General features: G+C 34.6%; 2 protein-coding genes across 2 annotated transcripts in view; one reads left to right on the plus strand and one right to left on the minus strand.

The window, feature by feature from the left end:
* LOC107190434 overlaps positions 1-22,032 on the plus strand; it is a 44,566-nt gene that overhangs the window by 16,160 nt on the left and 6,374 nt on the right. The window contains exons 2-3 of the mRNA XM_015579232.1: positions 19,193-19,455; positions 20,982-21,311. Coding sequence (XP_015434718.1) covers positions 19,213-19,455; positions 20,982-21,311 — 573 coding nt within the window. The 5' untranslated portion in view covers positions 19,193-19,212. The remainder of the gene's footprint in view (positions 1-19,192; positions 19,456-20,981; positions 21,312-22,032) is intronic.
* LOC107190435 (defensin-2-like) lies at positions 15,637-16,891 on the minus strand. The gene is made up of 2 exons (XM_015579233.1): positions 16,744-16,891; positions 15,637-16,002 (listed from the first exon to the last, which is right to left on the minus strand). The coding sequence occupies exons 1-2, from the start codon at positions 16,844-16,846 to the stop codon at positions 15,794-15,796; spliced, it is 312 nt and encodes a 103-aa protein (XP_015434719.1). The 5' UTR covers positions 16,847-16,891; the 3' UTR covers positions 15,637-15,793.

Consider the following 22,032-nt stretch of genomic DNA (forward strand, 5'->3'; position numbering starts at 1 on the left):
TATAACTGTAAAGACAGATAATACTAATAACTGTTACTCATTGAGTTTGCTTCGTGGCAAATGTTAAATAAATTGAATCCTTACTACAAATGGACTTATACCAGTTAAAAAAAAAACAACCATGGAACTACATTTAACAACTAAACTTCGTTTAACTAATTCATGAGAATATTCTATTATATTGACTTTGTGATTATAAATATAAAAAAATCTGTATCAAAAACTAGCTTTTACTAATTTTTTTCACAATTGGACGTATACCATTTAACAAAAAGACCACTCATACATTAAATGTTACGGAAATCAAACAGATAAGAAGGTGTAACTATTTAAGAGATATCCGTTTTTTATCCGACTATTCCAGAATTATATTTCTACGACCCAATTCGAATTCTCAGAATCGAACTTCAACTGAAATTTAAATTCCACGGATCAAGCTTCAAATACAATTCAGGTTACAACAACCAGATACAATTCAAAATTTAAATTTTTAGATTAAAAATTGAACCATAACACTGGAGCTACCAGCGTTGACTGTATAATAAACTAAATTGTATAATAATATTTACATGCATAATAGAACATTCTATATTATAATATAGAATGTATAATAAATTGAAAATTCATATAAATTTCACACGTGGACCTTGTGCAGTATTTCTTGGGCGTTCCTGTTATTACTAACAATAAGACATCCTTCCTTAGAAACCTCACTGCACGGATTAGATGTTGTTATAGATTCGATTTCATGTAACAACACAAGTAGAAAGGACAAACACATCTAAATTGAAATTACACATATTGAGTAATACTGCCACAAGCGTCGGTTTCAGATTGGTCCATCATCTCGTGATTCCGTTGCAGTATGTACACAGACGTACAAACTCAGCTTCCGCTAGGGGAACAAGTAGCGTAAGAAAAGGGCCTCCTACCACTTGGTAAATTGATTTCAAGTAATAAAAGAAATGTTAAATTGAATGTCAATTTGACATATATATCAATAATTCTCGATACCAAAGAGCAGGAGGTCCTTCCTTACGTCACTTTTTCCCCTAGCGGAAGCCGAGTTTGCCCATCAGTGTACACTTAGAAGCAAACTCGGCTTCCACTAGGGAAAAAAGTGACGTAGGGAAGGACCTCCTGCGATTTGGTATCGAGAATTATTGAAATATATGTCAAACTAACATTCAATTTAACATTCATTTTAGTACTTGAAATCAATTTACCAAGTGGTAGGAGGCCCTTTTCTTACGCTACTTGTTCTGTACTCTTACGCTACTTGTTCTCTACTGTCACTTGTAAAAGTGACGTAGAGGAAGGGTGTCCTACCATGCTCCTACTATTTGGTATTGGGAAATACTGAAATTTATACGAAATTAACATTCGATTTAACATTTGTTTCAGTAGCTGAAATAAATTTACCAAATAGTAGGAGGCTCTTCTCTTGCGTCACATTTTCCCTTAGCGGAAGCCGAGTTTGCTCGCGAGGATACATAAAGGTGGTTATTTCGTCCTGACGCAGTAGTAAGCGTATCGACTAATCGCGTTACCGACGAGTGGCCACCTCATTACATACTTTATACGAACCACGTAGCTATACTATTTTCGGTAATTAATTTGGTTAAACGAAGTCTACCATACGAGATACTACACGAGATACCCTAAATCATACCGGACCAATCAAGTAACTGCTAACTCAGAGACCTTACAGCCCGTTACTACGTTAACTCATTACGGTCGAAGAGCGCCCGATGAATTCAACTATACAGTACCGGATAATTCTTCAATCATTTTCTTTAGCATTTTCTGCATTAATTAACAAAGGGTATGGACTTTATTAAGGTTATTAGTATTTAAGTAAATAACGTTTAAGGACATCCATACTCTTCGTTAATTAATACAGAAAATTCTAGTGAAATTGATCTTCAAAGAATTATTACGCTCAAGTTGTTATAATTTTGTCCGGTACTGTACCTGTTATTTAAATACTGAAAAGCTCTTTAAGATTTCAAAATATATTGTCTTTATATAAGACCGCCCAGAAATTAGTGTTCAAGCGAAACTGAAATGTTTCTACTAGTAAAAACTAAATTAAAATATTGCATAACACTTTTTATGGAATTTTTCAGTTTCGAGAAAATCAAATTCGCGAATTCAGCTAGTACAAATACCATTTAACTCGATTGTCTGTCATTTACTGATTGTTTTTGCGTTACTTTTTACCAATATTTATAGTAATGCAGGTAATTTTAATAATTTTTCCGAATAATTTTATATGAATTCAGAATTAAGATATAACAAGTGCAATCGAAAAGAATGATTTTGAAATTCGATTGTCTTGTAAACGAAATTGCTTATTAAAAAATTTGATCCTATAATTTCGACATGAATCTAAAATCATAGTGTATTGTAATTCGCTTAATGATATGTTTTCACAAAAATTCAAACGATTAACAAAAAATAGTAAGAATGCTTAAATTGTGTCTTGTCGCTGATGGTGAAGTGAAATTTTCGCTATATGAAAAATACGTATATTAGTGAAATATTAGATAAAATGTTTGAACTTAACTATGTTAACATACTTTATGCATTCGTAATGCTTGGTCTTATCGATTTATATCACAATTTCCATGGTATTGAAAAGCTCACAAATATTATCGGTTATTGTATGCAAATATTTTAATGTGATTTTGATTTCATAACACCGCTCTTTATTCTCTGAGTCTCTTTCATGCATGCTACATAATACTTTCTGTCATATTGTACTTTCTGATATATCTATTCTTAATGTCTATATGATAGTTTTTCTCAATGGCGAGGCGGATAAGCCTGTTGATATAACGCATTTCTTTCCTTAGAGTCAACGTGATCCTACGTTCAGACCACTTAATTGCAATACAAGATATATATTTCGTCGAAGTTGCAAATGTAAACCCAATTTCTGGCGTGCGGTCAGATAATAATATCGACCATCCCGAAATTTCCTCTCCTTACGCGTAAATGAGAATCAAAAGTGTCATTCAAATTATTATAGAACTCATAGTTTTGGATTTTAAATTCTAATTGTATGTCATTGCAACAAAAGTCGTTGCTATACATCGCGTCGGTCGGTCCTAGAAGCGATAATATGTTTCATATGTGCACAACTGATTTTAACATGTAGCATTTTTAACTTTTAATATTAAATAAGCAGGATAGTGCATGCATAATTAATTTTAGAAAATAAAAGTATCGGTATTGCAACGCACTGCGCACGTAAAGCTATGTATAAAACGTCAAATGAGTAAAATTTTACGGCCATATTTCACCAAAAAAATGATTCATTATCCTGGTAATGCATTGCATAACCTATAAATGTATAGAAAGGTGGAAAGGTCGACCACATGCTATTAATTTCATATCAATTGAATACCGACGTCGACGCAGCTGGCTACCTTTAACCTTAATACTAATGCATCTCTGCTATTCGAGAGTGACTTCTGCTGAATCGCGAGAAAAAAGAATCAGAAAGCAATTTCTTTTTCCTTCTCTCTTCTCTCTCTTCCCTCTCCTTCTCTGTCTATCTTCACCTCTCGATTCGAACGTTACCGAGCGAACTGAAATGGCCGAGAAAACAACTACAAGAAAATTCAACGAATCGGATCAAACGAAACTAGAAACAACGAGAAAGTTTCTCGAAACATATATTGGACGCGTTGTTCACAATGGCGTTTCTCGTTCTACAAACTCCGATCGACGGCTCATGTGTCTCGTATACAGACTGAGATAACGATACTTTCTTTAGTATTTCCAATCAAACAAGATGTATTAAACAGTTCGTACATTTTACTATCGATAGTATTCCTTTCCTTATTTATAATCACATTTTCATAGTGAATGAAACATATTAACCCTCTATGTTCTGACGGTACTGTGTAGTACCACTTATATTAAAATGCTGCCATGTACATAGCGATATGCTTAGAAGCCGACTAGGACTTTGAAGTACTACTTCTTTAAAGTCCTCCGAGATGGTGCAAAATGATGTGAATAATCAGAGATGCCATACAGGGTGTCCCAAAAATGTCCTCCGACCCGGAAATGGGGCACTCGATTCCTTAGCAACAATGTAATCTGAGGCTTCGTTACCGAGATATTAACGTGAAACCTAGACCAATCAGAGGGCGAGTTTGCCAGCGAGTACAACCGTAGCGCGTAGCCACCGCTGGCGCGGGAACTCGGCTGGCAAACTTGCGCTCTGATTGGTCGCGGTTTTACGTTAATATCTCGGTAACGAAGCCTCAGATTACATTGTTGCTAAGGAAAAAGTTGTTCCAATTCACCCCCCAAGTGCCCCATTTCCGGGTCAGAGGACATTTTTGGGACACCCTGTGTTTAGCTATTTGAATAAAAAAATGAAAAGACACCATGTTTGAACAGCTTTCAATTTGTCTAGAATAAAAATTGTTGAAAAAATAACGATAACATAATTCAGGATTTAAAGGGTTACATATACTGTGTATTATTATAAAACCTTTTTTTCTCGTAAATACTTTGTAGAAAGTTAAAATAGATAACGTAAAGTAGTTGAGGTATCCCATAGTTCGCTATTAGAATATTTTTCTCAAAATACTCTTGAAGCGAACAAAATAGATTAGACTCTATATACATATTGACATCATTAACTTCTTTCTCACATCTTTCCATTGTATCGAGAAAAATGAAAGAAACAAGTACGAGGTTGAGCTGAATGAAATATCCTCATCGTAATATATTGGTAATATTTAGTTTCATATCTTTTGTCGTGATTAAAATATGTGCTGCACTTCTTATATGAGCAAAAGCAATAGATACTTTAGACATAACGTAACAGTGGTTTGAAATCAAAAAAACATGGCATAAACTCTAATGTGTAATATTTTTAACAAGTTATATCAGTTTAACAAGTTGCATTACTTTTTCGGCATTTATAAATACATGCAGCAACATTAAAATATTTATGAGTAAATATATTACTGACTCGATGTTGTAAGCCAAGGGGTTAAACAAAATGACACTAGCACCATGTCGCTTGAAATATTGGACTTCGACTTGTGACATTTTTCTGGATGGTAGACTACGTATTGAAAGATATTTTATGCGATAAAATGAAAATTGACAATTTTTTACTTGTGTCCCCTGTTTTGACAGAGGTGTGATATGTGTAGTACATGTATAATAATATAACGCTGATTTATTAATATAAACTTTTCCAGTTTTTGACACGTTTTCGTGGTTTCGAACCATTGTGAGCCGGCTTTGTTAATGTTACACACACGGAAACGGCAAGCATGACCTAAACGTGCACCAGGTCTTTCATGTCTACGACGCGTTTTATCGACGCCACTGCTTTGATGTCTAAGTATATTCGTTGCTTGTACAGGTTTACTAATAGGCAACAAACCGGGCAAAGACAGCGTTTCCCCGAATCAAGAAACGTCTGACGTATGCCCCATGACATGTGACTGTGTTCTTGTGAAAGGCATTGCTTTGATGTTTAATGTTCAATGCACCATTCTTCGAAGCGTCGAATCATTTCATTGTGGAACACATGAGCAGTTCGTGTGCCAAAGTGATTAACTCCATAAAAATTGTCAAGGAAATTTATTTTAAATATAAAAATGTAAGCATCGATCAAATGCTTGGACATTAAAATTTAAAAAAGTTCAGAAAGTAGAGTTAGTCACGTTGGTTTGTGAATGGCTCATATTCTGGTTGGTTATTATTTTTACACAGTTTATGCAAAAAATGATTATTTTCACGTTATTGCAACTTGTTCTTAATTCTCTCAATAGTGTTACAATTCATTGTCTCACTTCCCATCCCTTTTTTCGCATAGACTGAAGACAAAATTGTATATTCGTTCGTTAATATTCTTCATTTCAATATTTAACCCTGCAACGGTTATTACTTTAGCCAAACAGAGTGTTCCATTTAAATAGGTATCAACTGTATAGACTAACAGAATTCAGTGAGGGAAACAAAAAAGGCTTAATAAACATATGACCCAAAATTAATCATTTCAAAGACAATCCTAGTTTTCGATTTGTAAGCGAAGCTTTGTTCGAGTATATGTACTCTAAGTCGCACAGTACATTTTTCATAACAAATCCTGAAAGAAATGACCTTTCGTTGGAATATACTATGCTCTTTTCAGTTTTTCAATGAATTTTACCCCAATTCGAAAATAACGTTTACGATAGTAACCATTCAGGTCAGAGGAACCGTATGACTAAACTATACGTAACATTGGAAAATATACCACATTTACTTATTCCAGTTATTTAAAATTCAATGTATCTTGAATTATCAATCTATAAGTTCATTAAGCTTTTTTTGTTTCCTTTAATAAATTCCATCAACCTGTATTAATACTACCAATAGTAATATTTATAATAATATTAGCCAGCAAAAGTTGCTTTTGTCAAGAATTAACAAAATATGGTTTTGCTATATACGTAAACAAATTCAAAAATTCTGTATATCTGAAAAATAAGAAGGTATTTTTTCTTTCTTTTCAAGTGGTAGGTTGCAAAATATTGCCCTAAGTGTAAGGGGACATTAAAAAATGTCCACACATAGTACTTAAATAATGATCGACTGTTTTGCACGACCGGCCTGAACGCTTGAAGGTTCGTGATCTTTTAAATTGTTAACTTTCAAAATAACACAAAATCAATGTTCAAAGAGCAACACCTAACAGCAACGAGCTAACATTAGAATGATGTAAATATGACGTCAAAAAAATTGTTCGTTGTTTGATGCCAGTGTGGCGTCATCGGTCGTCATAGTGTTAATAAAAACTTGTTTATAGTTCTCTCCAATATAAAGAAGTCCTAAATGAGTACACAATTAAGCCGGAATGTACTGGGGATGAAAAGACTACTTGATCAAAAACGAGCCAATAACTATAGGAAGGTTAACCGAGAACATTACTAATTTCAGTATTATTCTTTTCAGATTACGTCACATTATTGAAGGTCAGTAACAGTAATAACCATTATTAATAACTAGCAGTACTGCGGAATTAAAATAAAACGAAAGATAAAAGATGTTAATCAAAGAAATTTCATTCAGACTCTTTGAATAAAAGACGTTTTACAAATCGATTTCCATTAGCGTGACATTCAAATGTGTTCAGCCCGGCAAACCACCTTCTTGATATCCTATTCGACAGTGTTCCTCTTCATCTCCACTGAAGCATGAAAACTCTCCCCTTTACAGTTTCCCTCTTGCTTTCGACGAATTGATGATCGTACCTATCCCAGGAAGAAATTTTCTCTTTGAAAATCTTCTAAAGTAGATTTCAAGAAAAAAATTAAGGAAAAGGGCGTCCCTTTACCCCGGCGTAACTACGCTTCCCATCTACCACAAAAAGTTCCCTTTTGGAGATCAATGTCCAAGTACCTTGCTTCTGGATGATAACTCGTCAATTGGGTCACATACATAGGCCAATTATACGAATATTTTTTCATTAAATCTGAATACCCAATTCTTATTTGAAATTATATAAAATTCTTATTTTAGTATTTTAATTGAACCATTCGAACCTTCGAAAATCTCCTGATCATAATAGAAACAATGTATCCACGTTTCTTAGCGATATTAGATTTTTCCAATAAATCTGGATTCCCAACTCTTACTTGAAATTATGTAAAATTCTTATTTCAATATTTTAATTGAACCATTCGATCCTCTGAAAATCTACCGATCATGATAGAGACAAAGTATCTACAGTTCTTAACGATACCCTCACAAAGCCTTTCAATGATTCGTGATTTTCGAATCTCCGACTAGGAAGTCGATCGTAGTAACGGTCGAAATTATCGGGAAAAATTGAAATTGAATTGCAATGCCTATGAGTGATCCTAGTGTTGTTATTAGGACAAAGTCCTTAGTAGATCCCACTGCAGAGATTAGGCGGTGCTAGGGACGTTGACCTAGTAACAATAGAAATCATCGAGACACTTCAGAGATGCATGCCTTTCAAAAGACGCCTGTTCTTACATCGGCATTATCGATTTTTCGCTTTCGGTGTATTTTTATCCACGGAATCGGCCAACTCTCACTTTTCTTTGCAGATCATCGGACCGAATGATTTTGTTGCAAACAAATCAGCTGGAAATTTAACACACGCTCCATTCTGAATTCGGTTCAGAGATTGCACATTAAGTTTCTCAATGTCAAACCAAAAGTTGTGCCTTCTACTGGGTTATCCGAATCGTTCGTAACGTTTTTTGAAGGAAAAAACAGCAATCTATAGTTTTGAATTTGCACCAATTTCTATTTTCCACTTCCTTTCACTATTTCCCTTCATTTTTCAAGTAATTTGGTTACATCGGTGAAGTGATGAGCGTGCTTTTGAAGATACCTCTTCTGTTTTCAGATTTTTTCTTATAAAGGGTGGTCCATAATCACTGTACCATACAAAAATTTATTAACTGTAATAAATACAAATATATTATAAGTACAAAAGGTCAACAAACAAATCATTTATATATCTTTAAATATGTAAAGTGACTTATGGGCCACCCTGTATACAATGTATCGGTGCTTAGAATGAATAGTCATAAGATAGGCAGTCCAGTTTCTGCTTTCGCGAGCAAAATCGGCCTCCGTATCTTTTGAGCGAAGCCGCGAGCAGTATGTACCAAGAGCCAAAGCCATAAAAGAGAGTGGGGATAGTTGTTTAGTGTCAGTGAATAAGGCTTATAGAACGGCACCCTACCCGAAGATTGTTGCTCTAAGAGGGGTGACTCGCTCTTCGGCCAAGAGCACGCCGAAAGCAGCACGTTCGAGCGACTTAGACGTTCCTGTAACAGGGCAACGTCTGGTAAATGGGGCAAATGCTGTAACATTTTCCAGTTGAAACACTATGTTCCTTTCTCGCCCGTTCCATACAGTTAAACGGAAAGGTATTCTCTGCTCGATCATTCTTTTTCCTCCGTTACTTTTAAAACAAGGAAAGAAACATAACCACAAATTGACAAGTGACCAGCACAGAGAATACTTTTAAAGTTCACAGAACAATCGATCTTGTCTATCTTCGGTAAAGAAGTGATAAAAACACATTTTATTACTTCTTCGATGTTCACCAGAACAATCGATCTTTTCTATCTTCGGTAAAGAAGTAATGAAAACACATTTTATTACTTCTTCGATGTTCACCAGAACAATCGATCTTTTCTATCTTCGGTAAAGAAGTAATAAAAACATTATGACCGGTATGCAATGAACATTAAGATCAAATACTATAGGGGTATCGTTTCTACACCACCTTTTTGCGACGCTCTCTAGAAAGCATTCAGCATAACCTTATCGAATGATGTAGCAGTCTTGATAATCGCTCCTCGTTGATCCTTTTCTCTGTCGACGCGTTACGATTTTCACGTTCTTGTTAACGGATCCTAGGAACGATGCTTTAAACTTTATTTGCCATTTTCTGGAATTACGCCCGACGATCGTCGGTGGGTCATTCACAGATAAACACCTGTAAAAGCTTCGAATGCCTCGATCAATAAGAAACGCTCTTCGGCTCCTTTTACTCGAGACACCTGACAGCCCTACAGTTCTTAATTACGGAAACCCAGTGACTTACAGAAATGTCTATCCCAGATTTAACCGATTTATGTACAACGTTCAATCAGCCTTGTACTTGATTGCATAAAAGACTATTAGGATGTTAATGAAAACTTGATCTTTCGATTTGACCTCGAATTTCACGCCTAATGTGACGTGGAACTGCAGGGTTAGTCACGAGAAACAGGACATCGAAATATGTCTGTTGGGATTGAAGATACGAAAATATATCCAAGTTATATATTTCAAGGGGGCGAAAGTGATGGTATAAACAAATTTTTTGTTTCATTTTCGTTTCAAGATTATTTGAATATCATCAGTGTTTTTTAAATGTCGCCATGGAGGTTTAACTTTATAGCGTTATAGCTGATGTCAAGGCAGGTTCAGTGATACGAATATTATGACCTTGAAAAGACCTTGGATTACGTTTGATCAATAGAAACATTAATGTACAGTAGGCAACAAAAGTATTCGCACACCCTTTAAAAAAGAACAACGTCTTTAAAGTTGGTCCAAGTGACTTGAGTTCTTTTGTGAAGTTAGGAACATTAGTTTACTAAGTGATGTGTACAAAAATTTGAACAAGTTGCAATTGGTCAGAATCGCGAAGAAAATGGTAAAGGTCGCTGTTTACAACTTTTTAATCTGAGACTATACTGAAAATTTAATAAATGCATGTCGAAGATTTGTGTTAGTTATGTACATACTGAAACTTTCATTGAAATCGGTTGATACAGAAACGAGCGACAGGCATGAAAAGATGTAAGAATTGTTAGATTTCCTACAGTTGTACGTCGAAAATCGAGAAAAACTGTGATTTTCGACATTTTTAATCGTTTGTATCTCATAGCAACAATAATTAATTGTGTATTTAACCAGACAGATATTAACAAGTTTATAAATGCAGAGTAATACATTTAGCAGGTTTGAGTTAGATATATTGAAAAGAACGCGTAACAGAACGTTACATTAACATAGTTTTACATCTCGGCATTGGCGAAACGTTAGTCATGATTAGACTGCAGAAATTTATGCAAAATAACATTTTTCGACGTGATTTGTAAAGACAGATGTAAGGATTTAGCTTTCTTTTATTTCTTAAAGATTTTATTACGGCGAAAATAAGACGGATAATGTTTTATGTCTGATATTAGTTTTACCATTTATCACATTTCACATTCATTTAGTCATGATCAACGAACGTATGGATATACAATACTTTTAAAGGTCTGCTTTAACCCTCGTGCACAGTTCAAAAATCTGTTATTTGTCGTGGGTCAGTGAATAAATAAGTTACATCCCCCTCCCCTAACTTTTTATATAGAAGCAAGATTATTGTGGATGTATAGTAAAATTCAACAAAATTTTTAAGTCGTAAATGTTAACTGTACGTTAAACATGGAGCGTCATATAAAAAGTGCGTCCAAGTTTGAGGTTCGTGTTATTATTCGATTTTTCTAGGCAAAAAATAATAATCGGTGTGCAATTTATCGAAAATCAGTGTCTGTGTATGAATAAGATACCCTAAGTCGTTAGTCAGTGATTTAGTGGTGGAAAGCATTTGAAAAAGGGGGTTACTGATGTGTACTGCTTCTGCAACGACTCCTGAGAATATTGAGGAAGTTGATGCCGTAATTCAATCAAATCGGCAGATAAAACTCGATGCAATTGCACGAGAAGTGGGCATTGCACACGGTACTGTTGCGACTATCGTTCATGATAAAAAAAAACCTTTCAGTACGGATGAGGAAATGAAGGAAGCAGCATTAAAATGGTTACGGGATTACAGACGGACAATTTTTAAAACAGGAATACGTAAATTAATTCCTCTTGACGACAAGTGTTTACAGCGCCTTGGTAAATACGTTGAAAAGTAGTAGCTGGCTGTCAGCTTACATTGGTAATAAGAAAGACTTTTTTACATTTGTTCGTACTTTTTTAGAGGAAGACGGTGTAACTTATTTATTGATTCACCCTCGTAATATTATCTAAACCAAAATTAAGATCGAATCAAAAAAATATATTCATCTATCGCTAGACTCCAATATACGTTGACTATTAATGTAAGATTAATACACAAGTTTTCCTAACAAAAAAAAAACATAATTATAAGTCAAAGTTTTATTTAGGATCTAACTTACTCGAACTATGCACGAGAGTTAAAATCACATTGACGACCATCGTCATAATGTTTTCTCTTGTACCAGAATGTTGAGATTTGAGATTAGAAAATAGTCACCGAATAGCAAACAGGCGAATACAGTATGTGCAGATGCGTTGTAGTTCAAGTAGCTTCTCGATTGTCAATACTTCGGTTACGCCTTATTCGAACGATACATTACTACAAATGCTTCCAAGCACCCAATAGAACGGTCCATACATTCGACCTTTTTCTTGTCATCTCTAAATTTCTCGAATCACCCGTAATAAACTCGTGTACAGGATAAACATTTCGTAGGTGTCTATCGCGATTTTATAGAGCTTGGAACAGAACTCGATACGGGCTCATTGTTCCATTGTACTTTCGTGATGACGTACATTAGGATATTGTCATTTCGACCCCTATATTTCGTACGGTGTACGTTTAATACCGTAAAATATTGACATCTACTAAAGTAAACGTGAAGCTTCAATAAACCACCGATTGTTAATGAATAACGCTTACACAAGATACAGAAGAAAATTACTCCTATTATTTTTCAAGCATATTCTGTAGTTTCAGTTTACTACCGACAATAACATTTTACGTTAACATTATATGTGATATGTAGAACTGATAAATAAAACGTAGGATCGAATGAAACGTGGCTGGTTTCAATTTCCTCGTAAGCGATCCATGATCAATATTTACATGTGTCTACGATCCGTAGAAAATTTGAAGTTTCGAAAGATAATATTGGGTTGGCCAGAAAGTAATGTCGGATTTCTGCAGTAAACGATGTTTCTTTTATTTCAGTGAAAAGCGCTGCACGTAATTAATGAACGAAATCTTTTTTCTTGTTTGCACGAAGTTTTTCTCTTTTCGGGAATAAAGTATAATTGCTCGAAAGTACAACTCTTCCATTTCAGTCACCCATTTTCAGAACAGGATCAATTCCCAAAAATTTAACGCAAACATAATGATTTTTAAAACAACGTGTTTAAGTGTTAGCTTTCAGAATGCGTATATACATATAGATATTAGAGTGTTGTTTATTTAATCAAACACAATTAATTTGTATTTTTTACGGGGCACCCTGTGAATGCGTTCACTCTTATAAATGTAATATAGTATTTTTTTCATTGTTTCAGTTAAGTAGGTAGTAGGGGTTGCTACCAGCCATTGAATTTTGTGTTTTTTATGAAAAGGAATGCAATTTTCTTTTCGTCGCACTTTCATTTTTTAATACATTTATTTAACACTGGGATATTATTACAAAATAAATTTGTAAACCAGCAGCTTTTATAAAAATCTATTTCGCAAATCACATCATGAGGCTAATAAAGTCGATTTCTTAATGTGAGGATATTTCTGTCGGAATTGTTTGAATAATAAAAATAAATACTGTTATAGATACTGTATAAATCCGACTCTCAGATTTATAGGGAGCTTGGCGTGTGGTTTTGCCATTCAAAATTTTAATAAGATGGTGATAACCTATAAAATATTATGAAATGTAATAAAATTTTAACCAGGCCCGTTTCTCAACATAGAAAATAAAATGGTAAGGTATCCAAGAAATATTTAAAAAATAGACCTTTAAGCACCACCCTAGTATACATTTTATTAATTCAGAGCAGTGATTGGTGTTGAATCAGAAAAAAAGCATCATTTACTCCAGAATTCTGATATTACGTTATGGCCAACCCAATATATTATCTATAGAGACTGTGTTTTGTGGTGAAGACTTTTCTTCATTGTAGAGTCTCTCTGAAAACTTGCTGATGGTAAAAAGAATTCAATCGATGGTCATGCTTAATCCTAAGACGAGATCGAAGGTCTTTCGTTTGATAAAACTCTTACCCTTTCACCTACTTTTACCGCGGAGGAGCGACATTGAGCGATACCCCATCAGGTTGTGAAACTTATTCGGATATTGTTAAAACGAAGATACGTTTCAGCGAATGAACCCAATTAACTTGGCGAATGGAAGGTAAACGCGGTCTACGCCAATAGGAAGTCAATTCTCGAACTCTTCCAGTAATTGGACAATAATTCCAATTCGAACGTTGTTCTGCAGATTGAACGATAATCGATAGCTGCAGGTTTGTCAGTGAACCACGTACAACCTGTCGTTTCTCGATGGACGACAATCGATGATATTGTGAAATCGTGTTGAGAACAATGACGTTGATTATTTTCATGAATCTCTGTTCAACTCAGCTTCACGATTTTAAATCCGATTCCTAATTCAATACGAATTATTTGCAATACAAAGCTATATTGGTAGCCAGCAATAAATTTTTATATGTCATAAATTGCGAAATATAAAATCGTTGATATTCGTATTTCATCAGTGAAATCACAAAATAATTATTATGTATCACAACTATAGAGGCTTCTCCCACACAATTATTATTATACAGCAGTTAAAGAATTTTTTAATTTCTAAATTGTTAAATTCTGAATAAAGCTATTTCAGAGCTGCAGATTGCAGTAACATATTCATTTTGTACATCAACAGAGGAGAACGAAGTCGTCAATAATAGTCAGAAAAGGTTTATATAGAAAACGTATTAACCTCTTGAGAAATACTGGCACATATGTGTGCGATCATTTTTTTTTATTCAAGAATGATTTCAAAAGATGCAATAAACATTATTTGGAATAAACATTCAGTAGAAAATTCCTCAATACAAAAGAGATATCCTACCAATTGATTATCATAAACATTTACAAATATATTTTAACACGTTGACTAACCACGCCAGATTTACATGATGCTCCCAGGGTGCCGCGAGACAATTTTCATTATTCTAAGCATATAATAACAAAATAATAAGAAATATGGTTATATACCATCAAGCCGTTATCCATAATGCGTTTATCTTGGTAGTGGTCACGGGTGACCCACCACGGCCCCTTGGTGCACTCGATTACTCGTCGTAACTGTTTTTGAATATTTTCTTAAAAAGGAACATAGCAACTGTAATATCATCGTATATGTTGACAAATGAATCCTCATTAATTAGTGAGTCGTAAGAAGTACTAAAAAAATGTTGCAAATCATGGTTCGAAAAATACTAAAAAGTGGACAAAGAAGTCACTGTATACTGCAGAAATTGCGATGGCCTTTTTTTTTAATGTTTTAATACAATACACTGTACTTAATTTTGGTAATACAATATGTAAAGCTTTAATCAAAACCATTAATTATGTAATAGTGCATTTTTTATTTCATCATATCGTCTAGTCAGCTATGATGTTCAACATTTTTTAATTGACGACATAAATTTTATTTTACTTATTCGAAACATTTAAAGCACTCTCCTGTCACTGATTACCATCACGGCTCCATCGAGGAAACAATCTCCGGTCACAGGTGACCAACGTGACAGTCAACGTATTAAATGCATATGTATACAGTAGACTCCCGATTATCTGGACCTGCTTTATCGGTCTCCGCTTTAACCGGCCACATTTTTGTTGACATGAAAAATATAGATATCGCATTAATAAACGAAATTAAATGAAAGAGGCAGAACAAGATTACCGAGTTTCTGGTAAAAAATAATATTTAATAAACATGCTGTATATGTATGTATGTGTAAATATATAATACATATTATAGATGTTCTTATATGTTAATTTCTTTCAGTAACTAGCTAGAAATGATAGGTGATACATGTCGGATGAACCGGCCAGAGGTCCAGTCCCATAAGGGCCGGTTAAGCGGGAGTCTACTGTAGCTGAACAATAGAAAAGATGATTTTTTTTATTGTTATTAAATTATGTTTATAAAAGTCTGTAGCTGAACAATAAAAAAAGAAAGATTGTTTCTAGTCTTAATAAATTCGTCCTTGAAGAAGTTAAAGACAGATCACAACTTCAAATGGTAATCATTTATTAAAGTTCAATATTAACATTTCTAATCACGTTGCTTTTCGTTAAAATTAAGATCAACGATGCGGCAAATTAGAGTACATATAGAGTATCCAGTAGAGAAATTGAAGATTATGATAATCCGAGGGAGCCATTTCATGAACAACACTTCAATTATCTGCATACGCAGACGCCATTTTGGCAGCGACCGCCCCTGCGTCCTTGAACCATACATCTGAAGGCGCAGGCTGAATGCTTGAAACTGAACCACTGCGATTCCCAAGAGAGAATGTCACAGGTCACCCTGCGTGGTCGACTAACGCTATCATCGGCGCCCACTTCCGTCGCACTGCCATCGTCACTGTCAGAACCTTCGATTTTCTCTACAGAAAAATTTCTCTGATTATTCTTCTAATTGTGTATTCTCTGTGTATACATATTACTAATTTTTGAGAGGAAATCATGAAATGCGTTGCAGTGGATACTATCGTTTTCAAGTGTGCATAATATACAGTGGCTAAAAAACGTATTTACCCGCGAAAAATAGAATTTTATTTTGTGAAATAAGTTTTTAGATCCATTATACATTTATAGTATAAACTCTTGAATAATTGTTTAAATTCTAATACTTTTGGCCAAGGCTGTACATATTAATGTTAGTCTGCAAGATGTTTCATTTGTCAGGGTTTAGGGTTTAATGATTAATCTTAACCACTGGTAAACTATTTGAAAATGAAATTCTTGACATTAATATGCAAGACGTTTTAATCCTTTTTAGTAATATAAAAATATACAAGGGGGAGGCAATTAATATTTATGTACCGGATATTTCACGTGATTCGCTTGAAATATATTATAATTCGAGGAAGGAATTGTTAATACTACTATAAACAATATTTAATTCCTTAAGAATAGACAAAAATTTGAAAAGAAAGGGAAAATAATATTAATACGCAGATTCTTGCGCGTTGTCTTCACTGAAGAGATTCAAAGAAAAAATTCTCGATACTAACGTACTGCTTGTTTAACTTCTCTCGACTAGTATGACAATATACGACACAGTTGTTATTGATATTGTCGCACAATTTGTGTCAGTAAAGATCTTATGTACTCCTACTACTTACTTAACTCGTAAGTTGGTCCATCGAAAGTGACTGGCGGAACACTTGCCGCGGATACGTAAGCGATGGCGACGAAGATGCTAAAAACGACGAGAAGGAGCTTCATGTTTCGTCGAAGAATGTTTTGCTCGTCCACTTGAACTGTTCTGAATTGGTTTGTTCGCGAATGATGCTTATAAAGTAACGACTAGCATTTATATACTCAATCAAATCGGGAGATATGATCTTTCATTGGTCTCTGTCCACTTCCGTCCCGTCAAATTTCCTTCTGGATTCAGGAAAAGGAAGAATAGTTCAGGAAACCAACAGTGGTTAGATTTGACGTAATGCAATTTAAAATAACATTTCGCTGCAAATTTTCGAGTTATCATTGTTTTGTGTTCTTCCACAGTCCCTGACCATTCGAATTAGCATCACTCACAATTTTCAACATCTTTTGTGTTTTCAGTATTTCAGCACGAAATATCTGAATGAAATTTAATTACAAATTGTATTAACTATTTAAATATTACACACATACATATTATCATACATGATATCTTATTATTTATTACTGTTGAGTATTTATTTTTGAGAGCCGTACAATGCGTAACCAGCGTTTGAGAACCGATTGGATGTTTACACTAGAATACCTATCAATAACAAGTTTAACGTAACCGTTTTATTTTATTTCGACTTATTATATTTTTCATATTACGTTAGGATAGCCTTTAAGCCATTTTTTGTCTTGTCAATATTGACAAATAGTGCTTTGTATGTCGTCTGTGACACTCCAAATATCCAGCCCTTGAAACTGTAACCGGAAACCGATTTCAATTGCCCCCTGGGAGAACTATCTTTTCCTGTATGTTTGTAAAAAAATGTTTAAATACGAAAAGTCTGTTTATACTTTAGTATTTAATCACGTTTATTATTAAATTACGTTCAGACTCTTTAATTTTCCTAAGAGTACGTAAGATCGAACTCAATAGTCAGAGGCTGTATAATGGATGGAGTCAAGTTCAAATGAAAATTTAAACGATCCAAGTCAAATTTAAATTCTAACGGTTTAATTTGAACTGTAACGGGTAAATTTAAACAGAACGTTCAGCGTTTAACGTCGAAATCTGACGGTGAAACTAAAATTCGAAGTTAAATTCCAACGGTCAAGTTGAAATGCCTTCGGCGACGCAAAAGGGGCTGGAGTAAAGTCGATCAGCAATTAGAATTCTGTGCATTCCTACGAAATCATACTAGAGACACATGCATCGATCCAATTTCGAACGCCAATCCACTTTTGGAAACTTTTTCACTGTGCTGCGGCGAAAGTTCTCGTTGTTTGATACACGATGCTGACAAGGTACACATTCTTTCGTCTGAAACGTGGCCAGAAATTGAAATTGTTGCGTACTCTGTGCGAAACACACGACTGATACAATTGAATTTTTGATTTACACGTACACAGTGGTGTGACGGTACGAACAAGCAGGCAGAAGGTTATTCTATATGCAAAATAAGTCGAAAATATAGAAATAACATATGTTCGTGTCGTGCTTCATTTCCGAGATAATCAAATTGGAAAATCTACTTCATACGTGTGCAATTGAATGAGACGTGACTACCGCGCCTGATCATCACCTTCGTTTTCTACTTATTGCTACGTACGAATTTTTAAATTCTATTTCCTCGGAAAGTAAGCCTCGGATAATAAAAATATTTTTAATGTCGACTTTCTCGAAAATGATGTATCAAAGGAAAAAATTTTATTGCACATTTTCGACTTATTTTTTTTAATTTGATTTTGAATATGTTCTATAATAATCCATTTTTGAATACTTTAATAAACAATATAGTAGAATAACACAATAAAGTGACAAATATACTTGATTCATTAAACTTTTGACATTTCCTGGACACACTTGATATACCTTCGTCAGGTGATCGAGCCTGGATTGGGTTTAGAATAGGTTACGGTTACGTCGATTTTTCTGGAAAAACAACTTTTTTTTATTATATTCACGTTTTGTACAATTTCGATAAATACTGAATATATTTTTATGAGATCGTTAGATTTATTAGACTCACAATCAGTTAACCCTCGCATGACAGACCGTGAAATCCGATGGTCTGGTCACCCGTGACCCATACGAAACACTGTACATATTACATAAAACTTTCACATTCATTTACAAGAATTTCTAAAAAAAATAATATAAAATTTACATTTTCATAAGAATTGATTTCTGTTCATTCTTTAGATAGAACATCCTCTTCCCTGGAAACATCCTGGATCATACTGAACCAGTGACCCCAGCCATCATCATGCGAGGGTTGATATTTTTATTAGATTGATGACATTGCCTTTCGAAAAGGGATCTCCATTTAAGCACTGAAGAACTGGTTAATATTTAATCGTTGTAATGTAACAAGAAGTTGTTGGTATTGTCTTAACAAATGTATTGTCTGTTTACAGGAGAAAAAATCTAAAGGAAAATGAGAAGGCAATCGCACAGCCCGTGCCTGAACGCAGGAAGCAGCATTGGCGAACCACAAATCATCGTCGAGGAAAGCACACTAGAAGAAGAGGAAGCGGAACGGCGTAGACAGGAATCGCCTCCGCTGTCTCTCGATCGAGATTCACCATCTCTGAATCCCGATTTATTGTACCCATGGAGGGACACCAGGAAACACTCTTTGCCTACTCCGCAATGCACTTCCGGGATAACTGCATCTCAGGTATATAATATCTAATCATTTGCAAACCACATTCACATTTCCTAACAGCCGACGCTATAAGCAAGATAAAAAATAAATGGCCGTCCGAGACATGGTTTGATCCAGATTTAACACATGTCTAATTCAGAATTAACCAAGATCTACTGAATCATCATTTTTTACAGTATAAGACCTATAAAGCTAGATTGTAGAAAAATAAAAGACCGTTAGATTAATAGGTAATTCCGTATTAACGTTAATTTAGTTAAATTCTAACAAAAAAATTAAGCAGCCCTTAACTAAACCTAAGTCTTGTTTGAATCAATAACATTCTTCAACAACCATCTGGACTTCTAACATTCGATACCCGTTTGTTATAAATTTCTGTGCCCTGAATACGAATCTGCAAACGGTTTTATGCCAGCGCCCTTAATGTTGGAGAAATTTGATTTTGAAAAAAAATGCAAATTTTCAACTTTGAACAGTTCCTGTGTTCAAACAGTAATAGTTATTCGGTTAATTGTTGCGTCAAATTATTCTACGCCACCGCGCCGTTGAGTACCAGAGAGAAGTAGTAGAGTTTATAAAATAATTTGACGCAACAATCAACCGAATACCTATTACTGTTTGAACACAGGAACTGTTCAAAGTTGAAAATTTGCATTTTTTTTCAAAATCAAATTACTCCAACATTAAGGGCGCTGGTGAAAAACCGTTTGCAGATTCGTATTCAGGACACAAAAATCTATAGAAAACGGCTACTAAATGTTAGAAGTCCACAAAAAGTTAAAGTTTATTGAACGGTGTAATAAGCCGGGTGTAACCAAATTCTAAATTCGAAATTAATTAAAACTAACACAGTCACTCAAGATCTTACTACTCAATCAAAATGAGTGTCAAATCGAATGCGATCTTGATTTTGATGATAATATTTTTCACTCACTAGAGTAGAAGTAAGTCGAAAAAAAAGAGTAACTTTTTTTCACTGGACGCCTAATTTTCAAGAAAATTGGGTTTGAACATTCATCTAAAACGCGTATATTTGTGCTGGCAATAAGTAATAAGAAACGGTCTGCAATGAACAGACACCTTAGCGAAGTCCTATTCTATTTCCCGTCTATCCAACAAATTTTCATGTTTGATTATCTCGAAAATGGGGCGTTAAACGAGAAAATATTATTCTCTTTTTTTTATTTATTTTTATATGTAGAATCATCCCCTGCCCGGTTGTACTACCCGTTTGGCCATCTTCCCTGTGTAATCAAAAGATTATTATATGTATGCAGAAACTACTCATACTATAGGATATCCTGTTTATCATAGAATATATAGACAGTTAATTTTATATTAACGACCTATAAGGAATTTAAATAGAAATTATACTACAAACCATATCACGTACCGCAAAGATAAGTTATCTTAATGCATTTCCTCATTTTTTTCTGATCAAAATACATGAAACGCGTAGAGATCAATCGTTCACTTTTGACCGCTGGCGTAAATGGAAATTGCAAACCGTCATTATCTAAAATGGTTCGTATCAACAGGTGAGGCGATTGAGCGAACGTGGAGGCGAAGGATCAGGACCATCGCCGAGGGAGGCTGCCTTTCTGGCAACTCTATCTCAAGCGCCAGCCCCACAGCCTGGCGGCAGAAGGCATTCCGTCGTGACAATCTCCAAAGTGCCGGCGACTCTATTCGGCCGTAATAGTCGTCGCGAATCTTTCGCCGCCTTTCCCTTAGGGGGTGCAACCAGAATATTACCCGGTCGTCGAGATTCGGAGTCTGGGCTATCGGGTCCGCAAAGTAACAGTGGAAGCTCGCATAATCTTCAGCTGGACATAATGGACAATATTGCAGAAATTAAACCAAGAAAGGTGAGAACCGCGCAACTAGATTTTCCAGTTAGACAGAGTTGGGATCAGTCAGACTCATTTCTACGATAGCAATTTTAGGGGTTCTCCCTACTGTGACGGATCAAAGGAATCGATTTTCTTTCTTTTGCATTATCTTGAAGTTTAACACTTCAAAAGCATAATCCCAAAGGAATATAACTGTACATACATAAAGCTTTAATCGCTTTTTTCTTGAAACGACATTTTTGTAAATGGCTGCTATGATATACATATTTGACGGATTGACTTAGCTTTGCTTAGTTACTGCTACCGCACTCTGTATAACTGATTATTAATTGCTTCTTTATTTTTAAATACTCTAGAAATCGACGAAGTTATAAATTTAGTTACACCGTTTTGAATTTCTTGAATTTACATTTCGTATTTGAAATTAAATTTCGATGTAATCGTTAGAGTCTGAACTGGAATTAACTGTTCATATTAAATTACATGTTCAGTAGATGTATAGTTCTCGTCCGAATTAGAATAATGTTGATATTTGCAAAATTAGAATCTTGCGACTTGGAAAACAAGCAATTCATTATGCAAAACTTTACAATTTGTCTAAAGACACGGTTGTTTTGTTATTTTTCAATATTTTTTATTTATCCTAGTTCGGGCGATAGCCACACTCATGCAGATTAAGAATTTTTTTCGAATTTTTCATTTCGGATAATGTGAATAGGAAAATGCAGTTTTTTTA

The sequence above is a fragment of the Dufourea novaeangliae genome, unplaced genomic scaffold (genome assembly GCF_001272555.1).
Source record: "Dufourea novaeangliae isolate 0120121106 unplaced genomic scaffold, ASM127255v1 scaffold199, whole genome shotgun sequence".
NCBI classification, from domain to species: Eukaryota; Metazoa; Arthropoda; class Insecta; order Hymenoptera; family Halictidae; genus Dufourea; species Dufourea novaeangliae.

Excerpts from the sequence above, each read along its gene's own strand:
- LOC107190435 (XM_015579233.1), bottom strand. The coding sequence starts at position 16,846 with ATGAAGCTCCTTCTCGTCGTTTTTAGCATCTTCGTCGCCATCGCTTAC. Across the intron at positions 16,003-16,743 it reads TGGACCAACTTACGAGTTAA|AGAAAATCGAAGGTTCTGAC; the intron begins GTAAGTAGTAGG and ends ATTTTTCTGTAG.